General features: G+C 38.0%; 1 protein-coding gene across 1 annotated transcript in view; it reads right to left on the bottom strand.

Annotated features, from left to right (window-relative positions):
• Positions 1 to 12,838: 12,838 nt before the first annotated feature.
• ADGRG7 (adhesion G protein-coupled receptor G7) overlaps positions 12,839 to 18,872 on the bottom strand; it is a 77,877-nt gene continuing 71,843 nt past the window's right edge. The window contains exon 16 of the mRNA XM_019448176.2: positions 12,839 to 13,626. Within this exon, the coding sequence (XP_019303721.2) occupies positions 13,366 to 13,626 (261 nt within the window). The 3' untranslated portion in view covers positions 12,839 to 13,365. The remainder of the gene's footprint in view (positions 13,627 to 18,872) is intronic.

Genomic DNA, 18,872 nt, shown 5'->3' with positions numbered 1-18,872 from the left:
CGGTGCCCTCCGCCGGCGCCGCCGCACCTCGCTCGCAGGCTCGCGCCGGCCGCGGCCAATCGCACAGACCCACCAAGCCTAGCGAGATCTCAGGCCCAGTACGTGGCAGGTGGGGGAAGAAGAGGGGCGGGAACAAGGGAAAAAAAAAAAAAAAAAAAAATCTGTCCTTTCGCTCCGCCTCACAGCAAGCAGGCAACCCAGAACGCATGCGCAGAGGCCGAGGCGCGGGGCGGGTAGTGCCCGAACCTGCGTGGGCCGAAGTCTCTGCTTTCTCACTGGATGACCGAGTGTGGCAGCGTATGCCGACGGGTGCACGCATGCGCGAGGCGTGACCAGGCACTTCCGGTTTTCCTGGAAGCTTGAAACCCGTCCGTCGCCTGTTTGTGAGGCGTGGTTTGCTGTTTTGGACTCTGATAGACTGTTGAAAGTGGGCATTTGTTCAAGTTTGGGTGGCTTTTGTTTTGTTTTGTTTTTAGTGACCATTGTACTTCTAGTCATGTCTCGAAAAAACGAATCCTTTTCCCGCCTTCCACAAACTCATTCATTCTTATTGGGCACCTACGCACTGTGTTGGGAATGGGGATGAATCAGTTGGTGAGCAAGGGGTTTCTAGTAGCGTTTACGAGACAGGACAAACCTGTGAGTGTGTAAAAGGTAAAGTCTGGAAAATTAAGGTTACTAAGGATTCCGGATGCCTTTTGGGAAGATAAGGCAGCGTGCACTATTTACTCTTTTCCTTCTCTCTTTATCTAAAGCATTTGTTTTAAATACGCGTATTTTTGGGGCGCCTGGGTGGCTCGGTCGGTTGAGCGTCCGACTTCAGCTCAGGTCATGATCTCACGGTTCGTGAGTTCGAGCCCCGCGTCAGGCTCTGGGCTGATGGCTCAGAGCCTGGAGCCTGCTTCCGATTCTGTGTCTCCCTCTCTCTCTGCCCCTCCCCCATTCATGCTCTGACTCTCTCTGTCTCAAAAATAAATAAACATTAAAAAAAATTAAAAAAAAAATACGCGTATTTTTGTAAGAAGTGCCCTGGCTCAGACTGAAGTCTACATTTTTAGGGGGGAGGTAGTGAAATCTAAGGGTAGGAGGTGCTATTTTAAAAGTTGCAAGTAGTTTTTGCTGCCTATGACAGAAACCAAGCAGAAAGCAAATCGAACTCACGTGGTCCCCAGTTGTTCGTCAGATGTTCTCCATGGACCTGGGGTAAAGTGAATTCAGGGTGAGAAATAAGTTCTTTTAGTACTATAGTGTGATCTTTTTGCAGTTAGAAGTCTGAAAAATTCCATTTGAAAATGAAATATATGACGTCAGAATGCTTTTTGCCTCTGAACTGTATTTTCCAACACTGTGTGTATTGCTCTTTGAGCAATTGCTTGCAGAGATAGAGGAGGAGAGGAATGTAGAAGGAATGAAAAAAGTTCCTGACTTTCTCCAAAGACTGTTCTTCGTTACTTGTTATTTAGGACAATAGTACTCCATATTTGGGGAAATGCACAGCTGTCCAATAGTATTCTAATGTCTTTGAGATGGTTTGAGATTGGATAAAACTACACAAATATGGGCAGAGGTAAAATATTCCCTGAAGGAAGTGAATTATACCACAATTTTCCTAAAAGGAGGTAGATCCTGTGGCAGGATATAAGGAACTGAGCCTCGGCCTGGAATAAAGGGAAACAATTTCCTCTCTTTAGACTCCCATGAAAGGGACATTCACTGGAGTCCTGCCATTGAAAAGTACATTGGTCCTTGTTACCCTGGGACCAGCTGGAAGCTAGAAGAGAGACACCCATAGGGTGGTCTGTTGGAGGGGCTGGAACATTTGCACTCTGAAAGCAGCTTGAGCTTCTCTATGTTGTAATTACTTCATGTTTCATCCCCAAACAATTAGTGGAAGTCTTGTTTAATGTTAAAACCTGTTCCCAGCTACCACTATGGAAGTTAAGAGACGAGGTAGTAATGATTCCTCAGGTCAAAGCGGAAGTAGGACCTGCCCAAGGCAAGAAGTGAGAAATAAGAGAGTAAAGCATCATTTGGAAGCCAGATCAGAGATTCAAGTGACATGAGGCAAGAAGGATGTCTATGCAACATTAAAACATTTGCCCAAGATTCTCCAGAAATATACATTTTTAAATTTCTAATGAAGAACTTTATGAAAGATTTTGCCTCCTGCTTATCTCAGATGCAGGCTTACAATGTGATTAAGCATGAAATCAAGGAGATTTGGGTTTATTTGTATTTTATAGAGCCGATATAGAGAAGCATACAAAATTATCATCTGTGTGTGTCAAATTGCTTAATAACCCAAACCATATCCTGTTCATTTTCTTGTTTCAGCTTAATAATAAATAGTCCACAAAAACTTGAGTGAACTTTCTTCCTGATCCTATATAACAATTACATTTTAAAAATTAAGAGCATAATGAACAGCTGGAACTCATTACTTTACCCAAGGATTAGAAGATTACCAATAATGCCTCCCTATGTGCTTCTACCAGAGGGGGTCCCATGCCTCTTTCCTGAATTTTGCATTTAACATTCCCTTGTGTGGTTTTTTGTTTTTGTTTTTAAATGTTCTATGTAATTTAATCACATATATATCTATATGCATACATACATATATGTGTGGGTATAGATATATATGCCTATGTGATATATTGCTCAATTTTACTTCTTCATTGGCATTATATAGAGTATCATCTCTTAGTTTTCTGGAACAATTTTTGCACTCAATATTATGCTACCAAGATATATCCATATTGCTTCATGTAGCTGAAATTCATTTATTTTCATTGCCGAATAATATTCCTTTGGGGGAGTATACCACAAATTTTTCAAATTTGTCCTATCAAAGTGTAGATTGTTTCCAGTTTCTGCTGTGTGCCTTTATAAACATACTTTTGTATGTCTCTTGTTCAAGAGTATCTCTTGTTACATGCTAATACATCGGTTACTGAATAGTAGATTATGCAAATATTTAGTTGTATAAGAAAATGCCAACTCTCGGCATCACCACTAAGACTTTGGGGCGGGGGAGGGGGGGTAGGGAGTGTAAGTGGTATCATTTTGCAGTCTTATTGAAGACTATAAAGATTACATTATAACCCTGACTTTTTGTGCAAACATTTGACATGTAATTGTTCTGTATCCTTACTTACAATTCTGTCTTTGAGTATCTGGTTCACCCCCACCCAACTTGAATTCAAGGCTGTGATTATATTCTTTCTATCCTTCCCAGCATCTGGCACTGGTTGTGTGAGTGAATAATAGGCACTCAATGAGTAACTGTTGAGCCAATGAAAAGTTATTACTGTTTCTGTAATGTGTCCACAGTTGCTGATGATACAAGTCTGTGTACTTAGGCTCCCAAAACATGTGGATGATAACTGGCCAGGGAGTGATAACCTGAATTGAACTAGCTACCACCTTTACCAAGAACATGGTTTCTGCCACTGTATGTGTAGATGCTGATTTTAGATACTGCTGCCTTTCATTAATGAACCCAAAAAGGCTGTTAGCATATATAATTATCACTTTTTAAACGCTTATGATCACATTTATTGGGATAAACATCAATCAAACTATTAAGAAGATTGTCCTAGGAATTCTGTAAGTAATTACAGAATTTTTTGTGTGGAGTTTAGAAATGTGCTGACTCAGAGAAGATTGAACTTCATGCTCACCTGGTCACCTATATGCAGGTGAATCTGATTTTAAAAGAACATGAAGAATAGTCTTGAATTAGAAATGTTAAAGTTGGAAACATGTGAATAAAGGTGAAGCAGTGTAGGGAAATACTTTTGACTTACCTGTAGCAAAGGGAGAATTGAGGCACTAGTTCAAAGGTTACTTTCCTTTTTCACCGACATCTGAAGAAGGGTTAGATTTGAGATGTGGTTTTGAGAGAGGCAGTCAACTCACTTACCTCTCACCTCCTCTTTCTCCCTGAAAGGCTGTGTGGCTAGAATACTTCAAATAGAAGAGGAAGATCCTAAGAATTAAAAAGGTATATTCTCAGACAGTATGGGAAATGGGACAAAGACTATGAGACTTGTAGCAAGTTGAATAAAACCTGTTTCATCATGTTCTCCTTTAGTAGTCAGTATAAATCATTTTGAAAATTTCAATCATCTCTTCTACCCTCAGGGGAATAAAAGAAGGGATCTAAGTTCCTCCTTGGGTGAGAATTTCAAGGAGAAGTTATGTCCCTCCCTGAGAATCAGCCCTGTTGTGGCAGCAATTGCTAAATACAGAGAATTCCAAACAGAAAGGGAAACGCATGAGGACCAAACAGGATTCAGGTGGTCAGGTCAGCCTCCCTTCCATTGGCCAAACATAAAGGTCTATTTGTGTAAACAAATGAAGCTGCCACTCCATGCAGAGATAATGAAGGAGAAAAGAATATTTTTACTCTGTAACTTTGAGGGAGTCATTCATAGCACTAGCTAAGCGACATCCTTCAGTCTGCCCTACTAGCTGCACATCCACTGAGACCCTAAAATGTTTTGTCCTTACCATGGGGCTCTATATCCAGCCCCTATGTAGAGAAATTGCTCCTTGTAGGCCATTCTTCCTAGATTTTATATACGTATAGGCTGGCACCTCTGAGGTATTCAGTATATACTTATTGAATGAAACACTAAGTTCCTCACCATTTTAGTGGGCAAGTCTCCAGAAACAGGGAGCAACCATCACTGGTGAGTTCCTAGGTCCCTAGAAGTATAGGAGTTAATCTCTGAGTAACTTGAAATTGTTCACTTTTCTTCCTTTATGTCTCGTGGAGACAGAGCTGAGGTACATCTATGCAGTCCGTCAGCTTTGGTTGAAAGACTGATGTCATAAAATGTACAAGAAGATCTCACAACTTTTCATTTGATGAAGAGTATCTTATTTTCATCTCTTTTAAGAAACCCAGATGTCAGATTCTAGAAATCATGCAGGTCAAATCACAGTCTGGGTACTGAAAGGCTCTCACATCTCTAATCTAACATTTATGCCAACAATCTTGCTTTTAGTCCCTCTATTTCTTGGGTACCAGAGAAACCCCTGCACATGAGAACACAGATACCACTGATGTGTTATTTTCAAGTAAAAGACTATACAGCAATTAAAAGAAATACACACATACAGTTAGATCTCAAGAACATTTTATTAAATGAGAAAAAGCAAGTTTCAGGAAGTTATGTTACTTTTCAGGAAAGAGTTAACATACAAACCAAAATGGCTATCCTTAGAAAGAACTGCTTGCATGATTTGACCTATGGCTAGTGTCTGGGAACTTGGATTTCAGGAGCATTCCTGCTATTCATTGATAAGAATTGTGCATTGAACCTGAACTGTACAACCAATGTGGTTTATGCTGAACACCTGCTTGCTTTCTGGGAGTCTGGAATTTCGGGATATGCCAGGCAGAGAGCACCTTGTGACCAGCCCTGAATAAAAACCCTGGGCACTGACTCTCTAATGAGCCCTGGTAGACAACATTTCACACGTGTTGTTCCAATTCATTGTGGAGGCACTAAGTGCACCCCATGTGACTGCACAGAAGGGATCTTTTTGGAAGCTTGTGCCTGGTGTCCTCCAGAATTCAGCCCATGTGACTTTATTCTTTGCCAATTTTGCTATATAGTGTTCTGTTATAATAAATCATAGCCATGAATACAATTCTATGCTGAATCATATGAGTGTTCCTAGTAAATCATTGAACCTGGGCGTGGCCTTGGGGACTACTGAATTATTTCCCTATACCATTTATATAAAATAAGGAAAAAGAAGCAAAAGACTTTGAATTTCTGTGGGTATATAATTTTATGTATACACATTTCTCAAAATCTGGAAGGTACACAGCAAACATTACAGTGATTAACATAAGGTAATAACTCCTTCTTACAGGAGACAGGGAAGGAAGAAAAGAGGGGCCTGGATTTGGTAGAAATTAGACAAAAAGCACTTTGGCTCTATCTGGCATGCTCTATTTTAGTTTTTCTTATAGAAAATATACTCACGTGCTGCCTAGGTAGGAAAATATTTTAAGTCAATTTAAAAATAGTTTCAGCCCACATCTAGAGTCACAACATTTTGGAGCTGGTGGGGAATTTAGAGTTCACCTGGTCCTGCCCATACCTTTAAAACGGTAGAACCTCAGGCCTTTGCCCAGAGAGGCAAGTGTTGTGTTTTGCCATGTCAATTGCAGTTGGCACCACAACTCCCAGTCTGGAATGCTTCCTAATCTGCAACTGCGTGGTAAGTACTGTGGCCAGAAGAAACTGTCTTCTTTTTGTGTTATTGCAAAGGTCCGCAAGGTCTCAGTTGTTACAACATAGTTTCGTAGCAGCTTATAACAAAGTTCAGCAAATTATCAATGTCATACTTCCACGTGTAACAAAGCTATACTGGAAGAAGATAAGAATTGGACTCTAGTTCTCTGGGAAATGGAGTTTGTTCATGATAACAGCATTAAATCATAGCACTCTGCTTTGCTTTTAATTTTTTTCTTGTTAAAATAAGGGGCTAACATATTAAGCAGTGGGATTTTTCAGAAATATGATCAATAGCTTGCAAAAAAGATAACCTATTTCTACTTTTGAAATAAATCACAAATAACGACTTTAAAAATGAATCCCCAAGTTCATATATTGCTTTTGGGAGTATAAAATGGTACAACCACCTTGGAAAACTGTTTGCCAGTTTCTTGTAAAGTTAAATATACACTTACTCTATGACTCAGCAATTCCACTACTAGGTATTTCAAGAGAAAACACAGAGACTTTATATAAGAGTTTTATATCGGTTTTATTCCTAGTTTTAAAAACTTGTAAATGACCAAATGCCTATCAACTGGTGAGAGCATAAACAAAATGTGATTTATCAAAAAAAAAAAAAAATTTGAGTATTACTGCAATAAAAAGAGGCAAAGCACTGATACACGTAACATGAATGAATCTCAAAAATACTATGGTGACTGAAAGAAGCCAGTCTCAAAAGAGAACATGATTCCATTTATGGCATACTAGAACATGCAAAACTAATGCATGATAACGGAAAGCAGGTCAGTAGTTTCCTGGGGCTGAGGATGGCAGAGGATTTAACTGGGGAAGAGCAGGAGAAAATATTATAGGGTGATGAAAAAGTTGTTAATTTTGCTTAGAGTAGTGGTTTTACTACCCTAAGGACATACATTTGCTAAAGGGCATACATTTGCTAAAATATCTGATTTACACTTTAAATGGGTGCATTTTATTGCATGTAAATTATCAATGAAGTTAATTTTTTTTAAATATTTATTTATTTTGAGAGAGTGAGCAAGTGGGGGAGGAGCAGAGACAGAGGGAAAGAGAAAATGAATCCCAAGCACGTTCCACACTGTCAGCATAGAGCCTAAAGTGGTGCTGGAACCTTGTGAACCATGAGATCATGGCCTGAGCTGAAATCAAGAGACGGATGCTTAATCCACTGAGCCACCCAGGCGCTACTCGATGATGTTAATTTAAAAGGTTAAAAAAGAACAAAACAAACAAACAAAGCAAGCCCCCTACCAAAGCAAACAAATAAAATAGGAAACTAATTCCAATTGCCAAAATTAAGGAAAACTGCTTTAATATTAAAACAAAAAAAAAAAAACACAAAACAACAACAACAACAAAAACAAAAGTCTTCAGTGACCTACTTGTGATACTGAAGTTTCCTGTGGGCACAGTGTGTCTTTGTATATACATAGTAATGTATAAGTGTGGAATAACATTGAACATTACACATGACTGTTTAGTGTATGTACTTAGCAAACTGGCATGGATGTGAATATTTTGTTCATTCCAAGTAGTATGCCCTCTCATTTGGTAATATACCCAGGTGGACACTTTGAAGAAAACTTAATGTGAATTTCAAGTAGTAGTCAAATAGCAGTGTTTTTGCCAAGGTATGTTTATTGGTTTAATTGTTCAGAGATATGTGACTTGTGTGTTCATGTTTCCCTATTTATGTTGTGTGCCAGGAAACTTATGGTCTAATTCGAGGCCCACACCTAGCAAAAATACAAGACCATATGAAATGTTTCTTGGGTATTACTCTCTTTCTGCCCCTATGATTATTTTCCCTTCCTCCTGATTTCCTTAATCTGTTTTTCAGCAGCTTATATATATATTTTTTCAAATACACACTTAATAGGTTACATATATGTAAATGAAGTCATAGATGATGCACCTGTAACACTACTTTGAGTTTTGTATGTGTGTTTTACTACATAATTGCTAAGAAAACTTCTCCTTTTCTAAGATTTGGGGTTTTATTTTTAAGAAAAGGTGAATGGACACAGACAAGAAAACGTATTTGAGAGGAAAAAATAATGCCATAGACCCCCACCTACTTGCTATACAATATAATGAAAAACTAAAGACATCATGGGGTGCTTGGGTGGCTCAGTCAGTTAAGCGTCTGACTCATGATCTCAGCTCAGGTCATGATCTCACAGTTCATGAGTTCAAGCCTTGCATCGGGCTCTGTGCTTACAGCACGGATCCTGCTTGGGACTGTCTCTCCTCTCTCTCTTCCCCTCCCTGCTTGCTCTCTCTCTCCCTCAAAAGTAAATAAATATTAAAAAAAAAAAAGATGCCATGGGCTTGGTTGGCACACTTATGTCTCTGTTCTATGTTTTAAAAGTTTCTACGTTGTCCCTAACATACTCCTTAAAACAAAATGACAAATATTCTGCCTCTATGAGGACATATAAACTCAAAAACATGCTAAATTCTCCATAAATCTTTTGCATATTTTGAATCAAATGCAGACTGAGCATTTCATTGTATAAAAAAGAGCGGAAAACAAAAAACTAAGGGAAAATATTTTCACCAAATTTAATCATTAAAAGGCTAACAACTATAATAAAAGGAATTCATACAAATTTATGAGGAAAAAAACAAGAGCTCAATTGATAAATGGACAACACAAACAACTAAAAAATGAAGTACCAAAGTAAACAAGTATATAAAAAATGTTTATGGCACTTCAAATGTTGGTGACATTATAAATTAATGCAATGTTTTCAAGGCAATATAATAATACATACAAGGAGTCTAAACAAATTTCCATAACTTTTGACACATTTATCCTAATGCTTAAAGTTTATATTAAGGAAATAATTAAAAAGAAAGGAAATATATATATATATATATATATATATATATATATATCTTCACATATATCAGTTTATTAATTATGTGTTACAACAATATTAAAAATTGAAATAAAATGGAAATCCAATAGAACTTAATAACTTGTGCTATATTATTCAATCAATTATTGTAAGGACTACATTGCTGGGTAATTTAAATGAAAATCAGGATAAAATTTCATTTACTGTAATTACAGTTATTTAAATTCTGATGTATTCAAAGCGCATAAGAGAACATGGAAAAACAGACATCTTTGATAGGTTAGAGAATTATGAATTTTGCTTTTTTGAAAGATATACTTTGTAAATATCTTCTAAAACTTTCAAAACATATACGAAATAGGAAGTCATTTCCTCTCTTAGTAACTGCCTGCCCCCCATGCTTGAATGGAACATAATTTTGGTGTCTCTGGCTTGGACCTCATCTGAGGAGCCAGGTACTAGAGGTCCCAGGGTGACATTAAGGGGGTTCCACTGAGCCAGAGAGCTCCAGTGGATGACAGGTTGGTATGATACAATCAGCATTTTGGCCCAGGTTCCCAAACATTTGCACAGAATGCCAAGTTCTTTTGAATGAGGCAATGAGCTTGAAAATAATCTCCTTTTGTTGGTAACAGGAAAAAAAAGACCTAAGATACATTTCAAAACGGGAAGGGTAAGAGAAAGAGCAATCCAAAACCCCAACAATTAAACAATGAGCTCCATCCAAACTATCAGTTTAGACCCAGCAAACGAAATCCAAAGGTCTGGATAGTCTGCTCCCTAAAGAGACTACATGTGCTACCATAAGCAAAAAGGCTACAGGACACTGTTAAGATGCAAAATAAGTCAGAAACATGGAAAACTGGCTCCATGTAATATCATGAAAAACAGTACTCTGAGTCTCCCTTTCCTGAAAGTTCCTTTTTCTTTTTATTTGTTTATTTTGAGAGAGAGAGAGAGAGCAGGTGTGCACGAGCAGGGGAGGGGCAGAGAGAGAGGGAGAGAGAGAAAACCACACAGGTTCCACACACTGTCAGCACAAAGCCCAACATGGGGCTCAGTCTCACCAACCATGAGATCGTGACCTGAGCCAAAATCGAGAGTGGGGCATTTACCTGACTGAGCCACCCAGGTGCCCTGTGAAATTTTCTTTTCAAGGTAGGTCACCATTTGGCTCCTACAGTCCCTGCACTTGCTCTTCAACTTCCAAAGCACCAACTAATTAATTCTTGCTTTCCTCATCCACTGCATTGAAACTCTGTTCGGACAAGGCTCTAACAGGTTCATTCAGAGTAAGGGAAATGATTGATGAGCCCATCCTCAGTGTAACTGTTCACTCTCCACTCCAGGATATCCTGTCAACCAGGTCATCCCTCATCCCTCTACCTCACAGTGGGTATGGGACTCAGTCTGGCCCAGTACTCCCCGAGTACAAGTGTCTGTGGGCACGTGGCCAAGGAAGGTAAGCCGGTTCTTGGCTCCTTTTCTCTTCCTGCCCCTGCTTTACTCTGGATCATAGGAACCAAGCCCCACAGGTCTCTGGCTCAGCTGGTCTTCACTGACAGGAAGTTGCAGGGCAGGAAAAAGGGGATGCTAAAGGCCAATTTTCAGCCAATTGGAGGATGGAGTCAAGCACAGAAGGACAAAGATGCAGGAAACAGGGAGAGAAAAAGAATCCTAACACATTCTTTGAACTCCTTGCTTTTGAACTCTAGACCTAAAGTTAGTATCATCATATATTTTGTTCTCTAAACCAGGACACTTGAGAGGAAAAAGGGCTGCTAGTAATACATAAGTCAGGACAACAGGTACAAATTAGGACTGACTCAGGCAAAGTAGAGCTTATAGTCACCCCACCTAAAACCAACTCAGTCCTTGGACTTTATAATTAATTGAGTCATAAAATTCTCTTTGACCCTTAACCTACTTTTAGTTGATCTCTACCACTAAACTTCCTGACCACTGCATGAGGTAAAGGTTTAAATCAGTAGAATTATTTACAAATGGTAGGATTTCAGGGTAGATGGATGAACGTCGATGTCTGCCTAACTTATTCTCCACAATATGTATGTAAAGTTATCCTCTACAAGTTTGCACATTTTTTGGTACAGCCATTCCAGGAAGATTACATGGAATTTTGTTTGCTATACTCCCAAGAAGACTGAAAAAGTGAAAAGAAAACCAAAATTGCCAACAGAACACACATACTCCACTCTGAGGCTAAATGAGGCTCTTTGGTGATTTTTTTTTTTTCACTTTAAAGTGGCCCTCACTTAAGGTTTACTTTCATTTGAATATAAATTTGGGGATATAGAATCAGTCACCCACATCTTTCAATTTTCCCAGTGTCCAGCCCCTATCTAGAGATATAACTATAGCACCACTAAAAATACTCACTTCTGAGAACTGCTTTTCTTCTTTATCCTCTTCCCTTTACTTTTTCCCATTACCCTGTAAGGTCTCAGTTATTCTGCAGATGAGATAGGCTCTCAGCTAGTCTAGGAGTTCAACAGTCATTTAAAACCATTTTTATAAAAAATCACATGTTCTCTAGGGTGTGGTGAGAAGGGTATGTCACAGCTCACATGACATTTGTTAGTCCCTTAGTTCAGTGCACTCATCGCAGTTGCCTAGTTTATGACGCAACAGAACACCACAATTCAAAGACTGCATCTCCTAAGTTCAGTGGGAGTGCTCCCCATCCTAGTGGAGGTCATTTTTTTATTCAGGAAGCCTTTCATAATTCAAGTGTTTGAAATTCCAGGAGCAGCTAAATCTTTGAAAAGCTGTAAGTGGTGATTGTGACTAACTTCTCATCTTTGGAGTCTCAGTGTCTCTTCATCAATAAAAACATAGATGTATCAAGAACCAGAAGGAAATATACAGAGACTTTAGTAACGAGCTCGTATTTTTGTGTCTCAATGCCCATTCCTTTTCTCTTTTTTATTTTTTTAATGTTTATTTATTTTTGAGACAGAGACAGAGCACGAGTAGGGGCAGGGGGGAGAGAGAGAGAGAGAGAGAGAGAGAGAGAGAGAGAGAGAGAGAGAGACAGGGAGACACAGAATCTGAAAGAGGTTCCAGGCTCTGAGCTGTCAGCACAGAGCCCAACACGGGGCTTGAACTCGGGAGTGCCAAGATCATGACTTAGGATGAAGTTGGATGCTTAACCAACTGAGCCACCCAGGCACCCCTCACTGCCCATTTCTTTTTTTAAACAATTTTTTTTTATTTTATTTATTTTTGGGACAGAGAGAGACAGAGCATGAACGGGGGAGGGGCAGAGAGAGAGGGAGACACAGAATCGGAAACAGGCTCCAGGCTCCGAGCCATCAGCCCAGAGCCCGACGCGGGGCTCGAACCCACGGACCACAAGATCGTGACCTGGCTGAAGTCGGACGCTTAACCGACTGCACCACCCAGGCGCCCCTCACTGCCCATTTCTTATACAGCCACTTCCTCTGGTCACATAACATGCTCTCTTTTGAAAAAAACATCCCTTTTCAAAACAGAAAAAAATATCCTTTTCCAGAGATTAAACTGGTACAAAATTATTAAGTAGAAATAAAAGTATAAGAATAAAAGTATAAATTAAAATATTCACAAATCAAAAGTATTATATATATATACAAGCAATTCCATACAGTGTTCATTAGGAGTCATTTTGTTTTTTGTTTTATTTATTTATTTTGAGAGAGAGAGAGAGAGAGACAGAGCAAGTGGGAGAGGGGCAGAGAGAGAGGGAAAGAGAGAATCCTATGCAGGCTCATGCTGCTAGTGCAGAGTCTGATGTGGGGCTCAAACTCACAAAGCTATGAGATCATGACAGCAACCAGGAGTCAGAAGCTTAACCAACTGAGCTACCTAGGTACACTTCTTCTCATGTCCTTTTCATGAAATTGTAAAATAATTTGTTTTACCAAAGTTTGTCACATAGACTTTATGATACAAGTAGCAATTATAACCTTAAATTCTCTTGAATGCTGGGTAGAATTCTTCACCTCATACAGGTAAGAATCTATTGAATAATAGAAAAACTTCCAAATCTATTATCCCTGATGATAATAAACGACAGGTTTTATCTGATTCTCAGCCTTGAGCAAAGTATACTGAGGGAGACTTTCTGGGAGAACTGAGTAATAAACAAAAGAAACAGAATAAGCAAAAACTTAAAATGAGTTGAATAAAAAGAGGATTACAAAAAGTAATAGTTTTACTGTCTAGATGCTTGGGTTTGCTTGGTCACTTTCAGAGAGTGTAGTTTCTTCTGTAATTACAGATGGTTCCAGCAGCCTAAAGTGTTCATTTAGGGCTGGAAATGACCTGAGCATATTATACATCCTCACACGCAGCCTCAGTGAGGTCACTGATGGCAATGACTTCTTTCTCCCAGTGGATAGTGACAGCAACTTCAACACTTTTGAAGCTTCATCCTGGAAGATTTTTGTTCTGACAGTGTAGAGGACAAAAATTTGCAATCCCTGGAAGATAGAATAAAAGTTTAATGTTAGATCAGTGTTGAGATAACAGAATCAGGGAAACAATTTATTTTACTCTGCCAGACACCCTTCTCATCATGCTCAACAACTCCCCAACTTCAGTGATTATATCTGCAAGCTATTGTGCACTTTGTTGAAAAGATGTTCTTCTCATATATGAAATGCTACATGTAGGCAGGAGAACTGGAAGACTTGAATTCAGGTCCCAGTTTGCCACATGTTGGCTGTGTAACCGAGAAGCTCTTTCTCTTCCTGACACCAACTGGGAGTCCTACAATTCAACTGAATTCTGACACTAACAACATAGAGTTAGTGTCAGATTCCACAGGTTAAGGCTCAGTCCCATGACTGCTTTCACTTCAGATGCTAATAGCAAATATTGGGTCCCCATATTACCCACACTTCTGTCTGACTTGACTACCATGACAGAGGTTCCCATAACCCACCTCCCCACTTCAGGTTTGATAATTTTCTAGAAATACTCACAGAACTCAGGAGAGCTCTTTACTTCCTATTACCTGTTTATTATAAAGGATACAACCCAGGAGCAGCCAAATAGAAGAGATCATAGAACAAGGTGTGGAGGGAGGGGCATGGAACTTCCACTTCCATTCTCTGTCCAGGTGCACCACCCTCCCAGTACTTCAATATGTTCACCAACCCAGAAGCTCTCTAAACCCCTTAATTTAGGGCTTATTATGGAGGTTCCATTACACAGGTCTGGTAATTCAATAATTAGCTATTGGTGACCAACTCAATCTCCTGCCCTTCTACCTTTCCTGGAGGTGGAGGGGTGGGGCTGAAAGTTCCAAGCTTCAAATCAAGGTTTGGTCTTTCTGGCAATAAGCCTCCAGCCTAAAGTTTTCTAGGGACCCTGACCACCAGTCATTCATTAGCACACAAAAGAAACTCATATCACTCCAAAGATTCCGAGGATTTTAGGAACTGTGTGTCAGGAACTGAGGACAAAGACCAAATATTTTATGTTTGAGTGTACCAGAGTAATTTCGTTCTTTTCCTAACCTGTTTGGTTTTTTATTTCTGAAGGAGGTAGATTGACTACGGGTTACCTAATTCTTCCAGTTCTAAAAAAAAAAAAAAAAAAAAAAAAATTTAAGCACTTCTACTCATTGCTTTTCTGTCCTTTACATATAAAGATCAGATGTGCATGAGAAATTTGTCCATAAAAGACTGAGTACTATTTTCTGTACATTTTTAAAATAAAAACTACCACTTCATGAAGTCCTATTGGTATCAGATACTGCTTTTCCTTTAATCCTCATTATTTAATCCTAACACCAACCCTATGAAATGAGTCTTACTCTCCTTACTATCCTCATGTTAAGTGAGAAAACTATAGCTCAGATAAACTAAGTAACTTGCCTAACATTACCCAACCACTAGTCAGTAGAGTCTGGAGTTGAACTCAACTCCATTTGGTTCCAAAATTCTTCTATCCAATATACTACTCAACCTCTTGCTAGTAACTACAATAGAAAGATATTATAAAGTATATGATAGCATCTAAGAGTCCCGTGCTAATTTCTCATTAATATCCTTGGTGGAAATAACAGTTTAAATAATATCTATAGTTGAGTAATAGTATTGTGCCAATGTTCACTTTTTGATTTTGACAACATACCAGGGTTATATAAGATATCACTACTGAAAGCTGGGAAAAGAGTGCATGGGAACACTATACTATTTTGCAACTTCTTGTTTTACACTATTTCAAAATTAAAAGTTATTTTTAAAAATCCATCATGTCTCCAGATTGGCATCTCTAGAGCCCAAGCCTTATTAGGATTTATTTCTAGAATCATATCCTATGAAAACTGTGGTAGGAGACTTCTGGTACTGTGGTAAGATAACCCAAAGACTCTGAGAGGTTAACTAATAAAATCAATACATATCGGCAAGAGACAGACCAGTTCTCTGGCCAAAAGCAGGAAGGTTAACTTGATTGTTATCCAACAGGTGGTACCTACTTATCTGGGCCAGGCCTTGATGACACAAGGAAGTATGCACAGGGACACAGGTTTCAGAAGGACAAAAGTGTTCACTGACCATCCTGATTGTTCAAGGAAGAGAGATTTATTTTGAAGACATGAGAAAACTGGTCCTCTTTGTGGAGTACACTATTTCATCTTTAAATTCTAAGGTAAAGACAAGACTGGATAGAATCTCTTGTTATGCAACAATGAGGAAAAAGATCTAGACCATGGAAAATTCATAAAGACACCATCCTGTGAAACTCTGTCTGAGTAGCATCCCAATATTTCTATACTCCCAAAATCCCAAAGGTGTTATTGAAAAAGACAAAATGCATGGACCAAACTAATTCTCACTAGCACAAAGATCAAATTGTGTTTTTTAAGTAATATTTATAGCACATAGTAAATGTCCATTAGAATTATAGCATTCTAAATCTAGAGGGAGGCTTACATATAAACAACTCACTTTAGTGTACATAAAAGTCAAACCCTTGTTTAAAGTGAAGATTTCTAGTTCTTACCTTGTAGATTCTGATTGACTAGGTAAGGGATGAGGCCCAGGAATAAGCATTTTAACATACTATGTAAATTCTGACCTAAGCAATATTCAGACACACTTTGAAAAACATAGTATCAATTTTAACACCCTCCTCCATTTTATATTTTACATATGTCACTCAGAAAGGTTGCATGATTTTCCTAAAATCATATGAATCATTAATGGTAAAGCTGGAAGATAGCCTGACTCTCCTTTAAGCTCAGTGCTCTTGCCATATGGCCACCCTCAGTTTTACTAGACATTATTAACATTTTGTAATGAGCCTCTAGTTGTAATGTGCCATTCATATCACAGAGAAGAGAATATCCTTTACTATACCTTCTTTCTGGTACTTTTCTAAATTCCTCATCACTCTAGGCAACAAGCTCATGAGGCAATTGGTAATCCAGACCGACTAAGTTTATCCTATTTATTTCCCTTGAGGAATTTCCACTGGGTGTTGACAACAGTGAAAAACTACCTTATATCCATTTAGATTTAGTGGCAGGCACACATCCGGTGTTTGAGGCACTAATAAAAAGGCACTCTAGAGGGCTACCAGATAGAGGGTGAGGTGCTTACAAACATTAAACATGGTGGTAGCAATTTAAACATCCAAGCAGCTCTCACACTGCACTATACAGACTTTATCATTTGTGGTCCAGGCAAGTTTATCTAATACTTTTCCAATAGTTTCCATTTTGTATCAAAGACTTGCCTCGTCAGTGATATTTGACCAGGGCCAGAAACAACCAACATGATGGCAACTTCACACAGTGGTTACTACTTTCAGTGATGAGACAATCATCAAACACTGCAGTGTCTTCACAAAATATTAGACAAGTATAGCCCATACTGATATTAAGCAAGATGTTACCTACTATGAAAGATACACAAGCATGTTTCTTGCATGAGAGAACTGAAAACCTAGTTAAGGAGATGAAACTTGTATACATAAAAAGTTCATTGCTGAGTACAAGAAGAAAGAGGACAAATGAACTTACAAAACTACAATAATTCTATTTAATTTGATAAATTATATATTTTTATTTATTTAATAGTTAAATTAGTAAAGCTAGAATTAAAGTCATCACTTTAAGAGTTTAAAGCCTATAAGCAAATAATTTATGTGGATTATACCAATGTCAATTTCTTGGGTTTGATGTATTATAGTTGTATAAGATGTTGTCATTGGCATAGCTGGATGAAGGGTACATAGGAACTCTCTGTATGATTTTTGTAACTTCCTAGGGGTCCAAATTTTTTTTTTTTAATTTTAAGGAATTGCATAAGAATGGGAAGAACCAAAAAGAAGAAGAAGAAGGAAAACAAAGAATTTTAACCTTTTTGCACAGCATAAAATTTTAGTAAGTCTACAGAATTTCAATAAAAAAAAGATTACTGCCAAGAATTAAATGCCAAGCTAATTTGTGGTTCATGTGTCATGGTACCTAAAGAAAAAGTATCAGTTAGCAAAGTCCTCATTAATATTTACTAACTACCTGGGGCACCTGGGTGGCTCAATTGGTTGAGCGTCCAACTTCGGCTCAGGTCATGATCTTGTGGTTCGTGAGTTCAAGCCCCACGTCAGGCTTTGTGCTGACAGCTCAGAGCCTGAAGCCTGCTTCAGATTCTGTGTCTCCCTCTCTCTCTGCCCCTCCCCTGCTCATGCTCTGTCTCTCTCTCTCAATAATAAAACAAACATTAAAAAAATATATTTACTAACTACCCATTAAACAGTTACTCAAAAATATAATACTATTAATGAGATATTCATTAAGATTTAAAAGTTAAATGGACATTCCAATATAAAATGACTAGCAAAAGGCATTGAAACTATGTAAGTATAAGAAAATGCAGTTGAGTATGTCAACTATACCTCAATAAAAAAATATTTTTAAAGAAAAGAAAATTTAGTTGAGATCATTATCAAATATAATCCAAGCATTGTAAATAGCTCATGAAAGAAAATAATGTAGACGCTATAATTTAACAACAATAATTGCGAAGTAAATTTTAAATTGTACCAATAAAACCATGAGACAGGAAGCAGCTACACTGTATTAATGTTATTACCTTAAAAAGGAAAAATCAATACATATTGTTTTACTCTGCAAATTGAAAATTATATCTTACAAAATTGTAATATTTAATAAACAAAGATAACAACAGAGGGAAAATATTCTAATAATTAGAGATTAAGTAAAAGAATACATAATTTATACAGCAGAGTAAATATAAAACATAGGAAGAAATGGATAGATGTGAAAAAAGAAAATAAGACAGAATAAAATCAAACATATTAGTTTTGATGGCTAACATTTAGCTAAATAGCTAAAAGATTAACTTTTTTAATAAAATGGAAAAACAATGAGAAAATTATTTTAAAAAACACAAATCTAAATATATGGGATCTATAAAATTTTTAAATCTTTATTTTTGAGTGAGAGAGAGAGCACATGCAAGCGGGAAAAGACAGAGAGAGAGGGAGACACAGAATCTGAAGCAGGTTGCAGGCTCTAAGCTGTCTTCACAGGGCCCGATGAAATCCACAAACTGTGAGATCATGACCTGAACTGAAGTCGGATGGACACTTACCCAACTGAGACACCCAGGTGTCCCTAAATATATGGAATTTAAAATGAGGTAAGTCAAAACCAAAGTGACATAGAAAGCTTAAAGATTAAAACTATAAG

This window comes from Panthera pardus, unplaced genomic scaffold, assembly GCF_024362965.1.
Source record: "Panthera pardus isolate Hobbes unplaced genomic scaffold, ASM2436296v1 HiC_scaffold_16, whole genome shotgun sequence".
NCBI classification, from domain to species: Eukaryota; Metazoa; Chordata; class Mammalia; order Carnivora; family Felidae; genus Panthera; species Panthera pardus.
This window is presented reverse-complemented; position numbering and strand designations above follow the sequence as displayed.